General features: G+C 40.3%; 1 protein-coding gene across 6 annotated transcripts in view; it reads left to right on the top strand.

Annotated features, from left to right (window-relative positions):
- The window catches only part of TERF1 (telomeric repeat binding factor 1), a 965,901-nt gene that overhangs the window by 729,290 nt on the left and 222,902 nt on the right, over positions 1-13,709 (top strand). For 5 of the 6 annotated variants that reach the window (XM_044067236.1, XM_044067233.1, XM_044067237.1 and 2 more), the window contains exons 8-9: positions 11,794-11,859; positions 11,948-12,066. In XM_044067236.1, coding sequence (XP_043923171.1) covers positions 11,794-11,859; positions 11,948-12,066 — 185 coding nt within the window. The remainder of the gene's footprint in view (positions 1-11,793; positions 11,860-11,947; positions 12,067-13,709) is intronic. The other variant, XM_044067234.1, reaches the window with a different exon arrangement.

Here is a 13,709-nt window from a genome sequence, read left to right as displayed (position 1 = left end):
GGCTTAAAATGTAAAAAGTCAGTAGTGTTGTTCAAATCGTTTGTCATATCGTCAAACTCATTTTTTTCACCAGCCCAAATGAAAAACAAATCATCTATATATCTAACATAGTTTTATCTTGGTGAAACCAGGATGACTTTTTAAACATCTTTGCTCCCAGTTTGCCATTACTATATTTGCAAAGGCTGGTGCTACCCTAGCCCCCATTGCTACACCTGATGTCTGTTTGTATGATACTTTATCAAAGGAAAAGAAATTGTTGTCCAGCACAATTTCCATTAATGAACATAAAACTCTATCAGCTGTTAGATCCGTATTGTGTACTAAATAATCCCTCATAAATTCAACACCTTCTTCCTGGTTGATGCACGTGTAAAGACTACGTACATCCAAAGTAGCAAAGTTAACTTCTTCCCATATGATGTCAGTTCTGCCTAGAATTTCCAATAGGTGCCAGGAATCTCTGAGGAAAAATTCGGCCCTCTGTGCTAAAGGGTTTAGAATACTAGCTAACCAAATGGAGATGTTTTCAGTTTTAGATTGTCTAGCCGATACAATAGGCCTAAAAGATAAATCTTCTGAATTTTGTAACTTTGGTATTCCAAAAAAATTAGCCATTTTTGGATAATCAATTAATAAGAAGTCATAATCCCTCTTTATCTCCCCCTGGCAGAACATATCAAACAATATGGTGTCTATTCTTCTAAAACTAGTTTTTATAAATTCTGAAGTGACCCTCCTGTAATTACAAGTGTCACTTAACATGTTTGTTATGGCAGAATCGTAATCGCATGTGTTCATGACTACGATCTTGCCACCTTTGTCTGCCTTCATTATTCTGACTTCTGGAGTGTGTGTAAACTGTACCAAAGCTCTATTTTCTGCCTCAGTCAAATTATTTTTTTCATTAATGACCCCAATCCCCTTGAACTCTGTTTCACAAATACTTTGAAACACTTGTAATGTGTTAAAGGGGGATTGTAAGTACTTGGTCTACCAGGTAATTTTTCTTCTTGTCTGTTGTCATTATGCAAGGTTCCTGCAAAACATTGTGATATCCAGCACAAATTCACTAATATCAGACAGTAAGGCTGGAATAAAACTCAGGCCCTTGTCTAACAAGGAAATCATATCCGGGCTTAAACTCTTATTAGAGAGATTCACTATTAAGCTTGATTCAGATCCAGTTAAAGTGTGAGCTTCTTCCTTTTCCGTTCTTGATTCTGTGTTCTTTGAGCCCTGTAATGGTTGAATTTGGAAAAAAAAACGGTAAAGGCCAATTTATCAGTGCATGCATTGCCCCTTCTTTCGGCCTGGTTGCTAAATTGGGGGCTAGAGGAGCATTCTTGTTGCCAGTTTCTGCTGAACGCTTCTCTTGAATCTGTTTCAGATATTATGAAATTGGGGGTCGGTGCTGATGAGTTAAGAATAGCAAGGTTGTGAGTGGAGGGTTCCAGATCAATTAAACTGACATGAGTAATCACATCTTCTCCATTAGGTCTAGAAAGATACCTCCTCCTTATATGATGGTAGAGCTCCCCGCCCCTTACTATTGGATTCTTCTCTCAGCCATTCAAAGATGTGGCCTCTTACAAAATCCTGATGGTCACGGGCTAGCTTTTTAACCTTCTGCTGTCTTAACTTCACTTCATAAGCATTCAAGTTGATCTGTAGCTGTTTTAGGCTATTCAGATGCGAGTCATGCAGCTCTAAGCTTTCCAATTCAGTCTGCTTGGTTGATATAATTGCTGCCATCCTTTCCTCTTCCGGCTTGAAAAATTCTATCAGTAAGTTCATGTATTGTAGACTTGTTTCAAGATTTATAGTTTGCTATTTTGCGAGTAGATCCGGATAAGTGTTCCCATATGAGGGTAAACACTTCACTCCCATACCTCTGGGTACAATTTGATGGTGCAAGCACGCTTCCATATGGAAGCATTGCCACTGCAGTCTCTTAAGCCAGTAAGCTGCATTCTCCACTTCCCGAAATATACAATTAAAGTTATTATCAGGAACCGATACAGCAACTGTGGAAGCAGCTACATTGCCCAAATTCAGATCTAGAAGCGGGTTCAATAAATCTACCGATATATTAGAAATGTTGCATGTTCTGAGTTTGTCATTCAGGTTCAATTGCTGGTTTGCCATGTTCAGTGTAAGAAACAAAAACAGTCAATAGGTAAGAAACTTTCTTGTACTGTGAAGGACACCAACGAGAAAAAGAAAAGGCCAACACTACTAAAAACTCCTGATGTCCACCATGGCAGTAAAACACTTTAATAAAAAGAAATAGAATATAACAAAAAACAAGCAGTCCTCAGTTTTCCGATGAGCGCTTTGAGAATCAGATGTTAAGAACGTTAAGGTTATGTACTGAGAATGAAGACTTTGTAGCAGAACAGAGAAATATTGAGACACATTTAAGCAAAAGATCTCATAAAAGAAAGAATCTAAGATTGAAGCATGATACACAGGAATTAAGGAGAGGAAAGGGACGTCCCCTACTTCTCTGAACCTACATAGTCATCATGAGAGTCTGGATTTTAAAACTCAATCACAGCAACTTAAATGTCTGTTAACATACACTGCTGACAATAAACAAGTATGTGAAGTTATTAGGAAGTTTTGGCCGGTATTGGCAACTGAAAATAAGAGACGTAGGTGAACAGCCCAGATTCCTGTATAAGAATAAGAAGAACTGGAAACGTCTCATTTGCAACAAAGATGGATTTGAAAGAAACAGGCCCAATTCTAACAGAAAGGGCACTTTCAAATGCCTGAGATGCAAAGCCTGCAACTCCATTGACAGCTCCAATACTTTTGTCCATCCATACTCCAGGCAATAGTACAATTTTAATGTCTATGCTGATTGTACTAGTTCCCACATTATATACTTAGCGACTTGCTGCCAATGTAGTGCTTTCTATGTTGGCAAAACGGATCAACGTCTTAAGGAACGTATCCTTAGACATCTAAGGGACATCAAACAGAAAGATCCCAATAATGCCTTAGCCCACGTAGCACAGTATCCTTCTCATTATTTTGTATTTAAGGCCATAGACGCAGTTTGTCAGACCACAAGAGGAGGCGATGTTTATAATCGCACAGAATTAAGGGAAATATGCTGGATAATTAAAGAGCGAACCGATCACCAGGCTTGAATACTATTGTGCCTTTAAAACCTGCACTTAAGAATAGAAGGAATATGATTAGCAAGTTTACTTGAATGTTGCTTCATTCATATAATGTATTCACATTCATAGCTATTAGTTCTCTCCTATACAATCTTATAGCAAAGAGAAGCACTGTCCCTTTAATTACAATGAAGGAAACTACACCTCTCTCCTAGCTGGCCTCCTTTTGGTTTGTAACAAGGGTGTGTCACAGAATTAAGTGATGAATGGCTGGGATGCCTTATAAATACAAAAGCTGAACAGTCCTTTTTTATACGATCTGAGGAAGGCTTATTTGCCGAAAGCACTTATTGGAAGACTGAGGACTGCTTGTTTTTTGTTATATTCTTTTTCTTTTTATTAAAGTTTTGATTTTACTATTAAGTTTTACTGCCGTGGTGGACATCGGGAGTTTTTAGTAGTGTTTGCCTTTTCTTTTTCTCGTTGGTGTCCTTCACAGTGTAAGAAGGTTTCTTACCCAAGGATGAGAAGAATAGTTTATATAAGCACTTGAAAGACTGTCCCAATGCAAAATATAAGTATTTTGTGATAGAATTAGTTCCTTTTGATTTTAAAGGGGGTTCTTGGGAAAGCAAAATTGAGTATCTTGACCTGTACTGGCAACTAATCCTGGAAGGTAATAGAATCCAGGACGTAATGAAAATGCTAAGTATAATTTCAGTGTTAAAAATGAGATTGGCTCGGTTGAGAATTTTTTGTTATATGGTAACTTTTTGCAATTTAACCACCTGCACTTTTGTGCGTTGGCCACTAGATGGTAGTACAGCGTTTCATATACAGTAAGCACTCAGTTAACCTGAACTCAAAGCAACCGGCAAAAAATATAGAAGAAATACAGTGCAATTTTTACCTGTTGCACTTTGTTTTCCCCTGCAGAAACAATACTTATGGTTTTAGACTTTTAAAAAGGAAGATAGAAATAAATTCCCCATCTCCCCAACCTGAGTACAAGTCAAACCAAACAAATAGTATAGGGTACAGTATTAGTCAGGCCTGTTTTTAATAGCAACTCTGAAGCAACCTAAAACTACAGATGTTCTTCGTGTTTCACTGTTGTAGTCATTACATTTGGGTAATCTGCTGGCAGGTTGCCCTCAGTCGGCCTGAATTCCAAAGTCTTGGGTCCTGCGTCGGTTGGTGTCTCCTCTTCTATGACGTCAAGTCGTCAGGGGTATAAAACATGCAGCCGAAAGCAGAAGCATTTCGCAAGTGCCAGTCGGCCGACTACTTAAATATTCAAGTTTGAGTTTCAGAACCGAAGTCTTCACTAAAGCTAAGTACCCTGCTGGGGAAACTTCTTTTTTTCTTGCTCCATACCGATGTTAGAAAAAGTTAATAATTATATTACTTGTGGGAAGCAAATACCTCATAAGGATGTCCATTTATACTGTATTCCTTGCCTAGGCCCTGATCACAACGTGCCCGGCTGTCGGTTTTCTGCTAGATTTAACCAGCGCACTATTAAGCGTCTGTATATTTTTGCCTCAAAGTATTTTGGAAACCGATTTAACTACCCAGAAATGTCGTCGGATAGCAATCCGACTACCGGAGTACATAAAAAATGCAAAGAAAAGGACAGAGAAAGGCAGTCTAGATTCAAAACCGACGACAAAGCTTCTCCTAAGCCAGTCGCCGGTACTCAGTGAGGTGCTTTCGCAGCCCCTGATACCTGCTACCTTCGAGTCACAGGCCTCTACCAACACCCATGTGGAGTCCGGCATGCCACAAGATACTCAAGGTATTAGACCGACGGATGTATCTCCCTAGGATGGGTTCGGAGCCACTGAGCAGGTGAGGGTGTATTCAGACCTCAACATTTGTATATCAAACCGACAGCTGCAAAACCAAAGACAAAAGCAACTTCTAAAACTAAAAAAACCGACGCATGAGCCACGTGCACAGGCAGATGATCAAAATGGCTGAAGACCTTATTACCTTGATCAGGGGTACCCATCCCTTTCTAGATAAGAGGCCTAGGCAAGACACTGAGTCTTCAAATCAGGTTTCTATTTCTTCTGATTCCTCTTCTGATCAGGAATTATCTGTACCTTATAGTAACCATATTACTTTCAAAAGATCTCTTTACTCATATCTAGCATCCCGGTGGGAATGCTCTTGCTCCCACCCTACATAACTAACACTGGCTATCTTCATTCTCCTCTTTACTCCAGCAAATTTCCTTATTTTCCCCTAGCGCACACATTATTATTCCTATGGTATTTGCAAAGAATGTACTAGACTGGGCCTTTTAAGTCTATGCTTCCTAATATGCAATAACTTTCAGTATTACCTTGTATTATTCCTTCTGTTAGTCTGTATCATCAGTATGTTTCATCACAAGTCTGTATTCTTTCTAATGTTTGCTGTACTATTTGAAATTATTTGCTTTAATCTTTTATGTCTGTATAATTATCATTAATAACCTGCTGTACCTAGATTGTTGATAGATAGATAACCTAGATAGATTGATTCTGTATCTACATTTTTGGAGCTTTTCTCCCCAGGACTCCATTGAAAACGGGTTCATTTTGGCCCAATGGACTATTCTGGTAAACCAACTGCAATAAATAAATACCTCCCTATGAGGATTCTGATGCAGAGGAGTCTATACCATCTGCTTCTCCTCCTGAGGATTATTCATTTGGGGAAACCTTGCATACTTTGAGGGAGCATTTTCACTGGGAGAGTCAAGACTTCTCAGAATCAAAAAAGAGGCTCAGGGATTTCCTTCTCCCTCAGCACAGGCCTTTGGCCATTCCCCCTGTTTTAGACATTGTGGATGATGTGTTTTCAGAGTCCAGCTTGACCCCTGACTCCTTACCTCTGGCTCCCAGTAAGCCTGACATATTACAGGGTCCCTGACTCATAAATTTCTATTTAGAAACCCTGCTGCTGATCTTGAAACTATTTCACAGGGTCCAAAGGGTGTTAAGGCCTCAACAGCAAAAAATCCTACCCCCTCTGACAGTGATTCAAGGGCACTGGACAGATGGGGAAAAATACATCTGCAACCTTGGCAATCAGAGCCTTAAACTGTCAATTTCATATGCTTAAGTATCAACAACATGTTATGGGATTGCTGAAACAGAAAATGATGCTGATTTCTGAATGTTCAGAAAATAAAGAATTGCAGGAATTATTGCATGCAGCTGAACAGGTTGGAAAGCATACTTTGCAATGTGGTTTTGACTCCGTAGAGGCCTCCTGCAGGGCCACAGTTACTTGATCTGTGATTGAGGCATGCCTGTCTAAAGGAACAAAATCTGCCAGATCATGTTAAAGCTAAATTGCTAGATGCACCTTTACAGCATGATACTCTGGTATTAAGACAGAAGAGGTTTTAAAGAAAATGGAAGACAAAGCTAAGTCTATGCAAACTGTTAAAGACTTCTTACAAGTACAACCACCAAGATTCAGTAGACACTGGCCTACAAATAATTGGTCCTTTCCTGTGTCAGACAGAGCTCAAAGGGGCAAATCCAGACGCCCAAAGGGTTCCAGATACCAGGCGCAAGATTCATACAGGTCAAGGCAATGGGGCGCATCTACCTCCAAATCAGGAGGAGATAAAGCGCAAACCTACAGAAAACATTCCCAATGACTTCCCTCTGCCTACACCAAGCACTTATCTTTTGGCAGCACCACTAGGAGGAAAATTAGCACTTTTTGCTCAAAATTGGCAGTTAATAACCCAGGACAAGTGGGTACTAAACATTGTATCACAGGGATACAGATTCCATTTCCGCACTCTGCCAATGGCAAACGGTTGGCCAGATCTGCCCAAAACTCAATGGGCAGAGGCACAGAAACAGGTTACGTCCCTCATGGATATGTGGGCCATTCAACCAGAACAGGAAAAAGGACAAGGTTTTTACTCGACTGTTCTTGGTACCCAGAAAGGACAAGGCCTGGCGGCCAATACTGGATTTATCAATTTTGAATACATACCTGGACATTCCAAAATTCAAAATGCTGACTTTGCAGCAGCTTCTGCCCATGTTGGGCAAGAATGCTTGGCTGATGACATTAGACCTAAAAGAGGCATACCTGCATGTCCCAATAAGACAATCGTGCAGAAGATACCTCAGATTCAAGGCTGGCTTAATGCATTACCAATTCTCTGCACTGCCCTTTGGCTTAACTACTGCACCCAGGGTCTTCACAAAGTGCCTGGCACCAGTAATTGCATTTTGCAGACAAAAAAGTATACAAATATACCCTTACTTGGACGACTGTCTCATTCAAGTAGAGAGCAAGGACATTCTTCAACACCTGGTGTTTGTGAAAAGGCTTCTAACATGCCTAGGGCACACAATAAACGAAAAGAAATCACAACTGGTACCCTCTCAAAAGATAACATTCCTTGGTGCAAGCTTGGATACAACTTCCCAGATGGCTTACCTCACGCTAGACAAGCAAAGGCAACTGACTACTTCAAACTGATGGCAACAAAAACCCAGTTATTTACAAGACAAATTCTGCAGGCTTTGGGCTTCATGGCATCTTGCATCTTACTGATTCCATATGCAAGACTGCATATGAGGAAACTTCAATGGTACTAAAAAGTTTATGGAGTCAACATGCTCACAGTCTGGAAAATAATGATTCCTCTCATACCCTGCCTACAGCAGGAATTTCTATGGTGGGCAAAGGCATGTCACAAAAACATGGGGCGGGCCTTCACTCTACCCCCTGCCAGCCAAACCATAACAGATGCATCAGATTATGCCTGGGGGGCCCACATGGCAGGAAGATGCATTCAGGGCATATGGACCCCAAAACAAATGCATCTACATATACACCAGAAAGAGATGCTAGCTGTTCTAAATGCCCTAACAGCCTTCAAGGACTTACTTCATCCAGGACAACTACTGATAAAGACGGACAACTCCACGGTCATGAGGTATATAAACAAGCAAGGGGGCACACACTCATATCCCCTTTGCAGATTAGCCATGGCACTGTGGGACACAGCTTTGACCTACCAAATACATCTTCAAGCTCAATTCCTGCCAGGAAAGCAAAATACTCTGGCAGACGATTTAAGCAGAAACCTTATGGACCTTCGCAAGTGGAGACTAAATGCACAAGTCTTCAGCATAATGGAGAAATAGGGGAGCTCAGACATAGATCTATTTGCCTCTCCTCAAAATTATCAATTGAAAAGATTCTGCACAAGGACTTATCACAGACGAGCATGGAAAGTGGACGCCCTATCCTTCAGTTGGAAAAACCTATCAGTTTACGCCTTTCCTCCTCTGCCTCTTCTTCCCAAGGTCCTCCTAAAAGTCAGACAAGAGAAACCAAAGATGATACTAATTGCCCCGGACTGGCCCCGCCAATACTGGTACCCAGTCCTAAGGAACTTGTCTCAATACCCAGCTTGGACCTTACCTCAAAGACCTCAACTACTGTCCCAGCAAAACAGTCAGATCCTGCACAATCAACTCCAGACACTGAACCTGGCGGCATGGCTGATCATGTAGTTATACAAACAACTCTCCTCAGTAAAGCTGTGATAGATGTCATTTTGGAAGCCAGAAGGTCTAGTACTAGAAAATCTTATGCTGATAAATGGAAGAGATTCTGTGCTTGGAATCAAGCACAAGGAACTGATACAGCAGAACCAAATATTCCTCAGATATTACAATACTTAACTGAGATGCTGGACAAAGGCCTGTGTTTCTCATCAATTAAAATCCATGCCTCTGCCATTTTGGCTCATTACAATACAGAGCCACCAATCTTTTCTCATCCTTTACTAAAGCAGTATCTTAGAGGAGCCAAAAATGTAAGGCCTCCTAGAAGATCACCTTTACCTGCATGGGACCTTAGTTATGTATTACCCTGCCTCCATTTGAACCAGCTGCTACAGCTGATTTACATTTCTTATGGAAAACAGCTCTGCTACTAGAAATTACTTCAGCAAGAAGTGTTTCAGAGCTACAGGCCCTCATGGCTGTAGAGCCTTTTATCATATTTTAGCCAGACAGGTTGTCTGAGGACAAATCCTACATTTATGCCTAGGGTGGATTCCAGTGTGGCTCTTATCTGCCAACCTTTTATCCAAATCCGCAGAACAAGGGGGAGAGAATTCTGCATTCCTTGGATGTACACAGCTAAGATTCTACTTGAGCAGGACTAAAGCTCTAAGAAAACTGAGCAGTTACTAGTGACATATGCTGCAGGATCAGAAGGCAAGGCTATTTCAAAGCAGACAATTTCAAAGTGGATAAGCCACTGCATCCGTTTCTGCTACTTACACCATTGTAAACCTGTGCCCAAGGGCATTAGGTCTCATTCCACCAGAGCTGCAGCTACTTCAGCAGCCTTTCTCAGATGGTACCAACCAAAGACATTCTAGAGGCTGCTACTTCTGTTCACACCTTTACAAAGCATTATCATTTGCCTTTCCACTCTAAGTCCAGGGCAGGCTTTGCCACTGCAGTTCTGCAGGGCCTTATAGCCGCACCTAATGCTGTTTAGCTCCAGCCTCCCAACCATAGCTTTGGGATTCTACCCAAATGTAATGACTGCAACAGTGAAACATGAAGAACAGTACAGTGTACATAAATGTAGATGTTCAAGTGTATTCACTGTTGCAGTCCAGGTTACTCTCCCATCACCCCCCTTTCATTCTGGAGTTTCATTCCTTCTCTATCTTCTACAACCTATGTGGTGTATTTGCTTGTAGATGAAGATAAAGTTTATCTATATATATATATATATATATATATATAGATTAGATATAGATATAGATACATATATATATATATATATATATATATATATATATATATATATATATATATATTTTTTTTTTTTTTTTTGTTTGTTTGTTTGTTTGTTGGTTTTGCTACCTTTTTGGGGGCACCTGACATCTGGGGCAAGAAAAACTAAAGAAAATGGTGTCTGCTGCATGTTTTATACCCCCTGACTACCTGACATCATGGAAGAGGAGACGGCAACTGACGCAGGATCCAAGACTTTGGAATTCAGGCCGACTGAGGGCAACCTGCCAGCAGATTACCCAAATGTAATGACTGCATCCATTCATCTTGGTACATGCTGTTAACTGCCAAGAAGGCAGTAATTGACTATACTTTGATGTCCGTCCATAGTAGGGAAGGCAGTATCTAACCTGCAGTCCAAACTTCTTCTTGGCCTCTTCCCACTCTGTTACCTTTTCCTCTCCAGTTATTCCTGCATAATAGTTTGGTTCCTTTGCTAGTTTTCTCCTGTAAAGTCCATCCCACTTTTACCAGTCTACCGTACCCCTACTTGCAGTCATCCCTATTGGCAAAATCCCCTTTCTCCATTCCCATATTGGCTTTAACTCTGAGTACTTTGTGACACTTGACTATAATATTCGATTTGGCATGAGCCTCCTTGAGGATATGCATCCAAAACCTCCACACTACTTATTTCTTGAGCCTTATCCCAACTTCATCATCCGTTTCCACTTTGAAGTATAAACCTTCTGCTTGTGTTTACTTATATGACTGTAGCACTAAAATATTTATTCAAATCAAGTAATTCTAAACCATGTTCTATTGGGAGGATTACATTTTCCCACTTAACTCTTGCCGTCTTTCTCTCCCAGATAAATTCCTTGTCCTCTTTATTATTTATTGGTGCAACTTGTCTTGTTGATAGACCTGTGTATAAAACTGAAGAGACTAAAAAGCATCTTCACTGTATCTTGCTATCCATATCCATAAAGAAGAGCTTCCAGTTTCTCAGTTTAAAAAGGGATAATTAGTAAGTCGTATAAAATATTAAATGATAACTACAAGAATCATTCAGATGAGGTTAGAAAAGATTGGAAGTAGAGACTGGAAAAACAGTTTACAAGGGAACAAAGAGAGTGCATTTGTATGGATTCCAAATAAGCAACAAAGTCCAGAAGGTTTAGGATTTTTGCTTGCAAGTGTTTGCATAGGTATTTTGTACCCCATACAGACTTCAAAGAAATTTTCATCTGGTAGATGGCAAATGTTGGAGGTGTGATGGTGAATAAAGAGGCAACTGGGGGCATGTTTTTGATGGTGTAGAAGGTTGGCAGATTTTAACAATTCCCTACAGTATACTGCGTCAGAAATATTAAGAGAGCAAATGACTTTAACAAAAGTAATGATCCTTTTGAGTTGGGACACAGGATCTGAATTGCTTAGACATAGTAAGTTTATTGCTGTTGGTTGCCAAAAAAAGCAAATTAGTAGAAAATGGAAATCAAAATCTGAACAAACTGTATTTGAAGTATTGAATATTGTAAAAATAAAAAAAAATAAATAAAAACCTGGAAGATAGATCTTTAGAAGTAAAGGAGCAAATTACATAGAAATAACTGAAAAGGTGTTGCTGTTTAATTGGATATCATTTGTCAATACTTTCACGTGTGCATTTGAGTCTAAATTAGCTGTGCTGTGGTTACCTGGATCATTTTAAGTGTATTTCGCTGTGGGCGGTTTATTTTCAATGAGAGAGCATGCAGCATAAATCTGTGCTGTACCTGCATGTTTACTGCCTGTAGTTATGTTACTGCTTCTAGTACAGAGTGGAGAACCAACACTGATGTTTTGTTGCTTTAATTTCAAAGGAGAGTGGCTGGTGATGTAAAACTGACGCTGTTGAAATCAAGTGATAAGGAAAAATGCATACTGAGGTATACAATTCTCAAGTTATTATTATTTTTAATGCTATAAAAGGCTAAGCATACAGAAAATTGCGTATTTTTATTTATTTTTTTGTAGGACTCCAAAGAGTTTCTTTTCATTCCATTGTAAACCATGGAGGTCACACTACAAACGTTCATGTAAAAGAAGTGCACTGAAAAAACTGACACTAAATCGGCAAAACCAGAAAGGAAATGGTGAGCTTCATTACAAAGTATAAGTAAAATGTTTTACATGTGAGTAGTGCAAAGCTTATTATGATGTAGCTTGTTTTCGTGTTGTCAAGACGGTTAATGGTTTTCAGGGGTGATCAGTTCTGTGAGCTTTAGTTTGAGAATGAGTCGAGCAGAGTGTGTAAAAATGTTCTGAAACTAAAAAGCTATTCTATGGGAAGTGCAACATCTGTATCCCATTTCCTTAAGGCAGTGGTTCCCAAACTTTTATGAGCAGAGACCCACTTTCAAAAACTGTAATTTTTCGCGACCCGCTACTAGCTACCATGTGGCTTCCTGTCTGTCTGCTCAGCAGAGAAATAGACGTGTGCTAATCTACCGCATATATGTCTTGTCAGGTTTGGCTCGCAAGTTGGAGCTAACTGCTTATAATATATTTTTTTAATTTTATAACTTGTAATAATGAAACTAATAACACCAAATAAATACATTATAATAGAGCACAGAACTGTCCTTTTATGGAATGACAGCTTTCCATGGAAAAGTCTTAGTACACCCAAATTAAGCTTGCTTAAAGTAAATAAGGCCATCACAATGATCCTCAAAAGTGAATAAACACATTTCAAAGTGCTCAACAAGTTAAGCATCAAGAACAGATCAGCATCCCACATCTTAAACTGTATGAGCGTCCCAAGCAGTTCTCTTACATTCTGTCCCAGAGGGCAGTATAGAGCACAATTTCCATTACTCACCTGCAAGAACTTTTGGCGTTGATGGTGCTTAAAGATTACAATTTGCTGCTCTTTGACACTCAAAAGTACTATGGCCGCTTCCACAGTCACAACATCGCCAAGAAGTCTAACTCTGAATGTCCTCCTTTCATCTGTTGCAGTATTTTACTACTGTAAAGTGCACTATATGTCTGATGTAGGCAGCTGTAGGACCCAAGCCACAAAGGTGATGTACACACACCAGCCTCAGAACGTTTTTGCTGCCAGTCGGATCACCAGTCCTGGATATCACTCTGCTGCTGGAATTTGAGTGTTGTGCTAAAGATAAGTGCCCTGTTGGGGAACCTTTTGTGTCTTTTGCTGCTGTCCTTTCTTTCCCTTGAGTTAATATCATCCAAGAAAGGGAAGTGTAATTGTGGAAGCTAGATGCCGCACAAAGATCGTCACTGTCCATGTCTTTTTTTTATCGTGGGCCCTACCACGAACTATTCTGTCTGCCAGTTGTTCGTCCCCAAGGCTGTTCGTAGCAGACTTGTCCCTTGTGATGTATCTATAGAAATGGCGCTTATAAAGTCTTGCCAAAACATGGAGGGGTTCCTCTGGCCCAACAACCAAGCCTATCATGAAGCGGAAGACCAAAAGGCCTAGATCCGAAGCTTCAGCTTACCTCTCCTTGTGGATGTTTCTCCTGTGGCGTGTGATAGCCTGGGGACTCGTGCTGATCCGGATCCTCAGGCCAAGCCTGTGTTGCAGGCTGCCTTAAAACCAGATGCCAGCATGTCCAGAGAGGCCTCACAGACATCTGGTATGGATGTCCAGGGGGAACCAAGGCTCATTCTGTCTGAAGGCCCTAGGGGAGTCACGCTACTCTTAGTGAGGGAAGAAGCCAATTTGAATTTGCTTGAATGCATTCTTGTATCCGAACCCCCAGCCTTA

The sequence above is a fragment of the Protopterus annectens genome, chromosome 3.part1 (assembly GCF_019279795.1).
Source record: "Protopterus annectens isolate FY-2018-M chromosome 3.part1, PAN1.0, whole genome shotgun sequence".
NCBI lineage: Eukaryota > Metazoa > Chordata > Ceratodontiformes > Protopteridae > Protopterus > Protopterus annectens.
The sequence above is the reverse complement of the archived record's forward strand: the minus strand, read 5'-3'. Positions and strand labels throughout refer to the sequence as shown.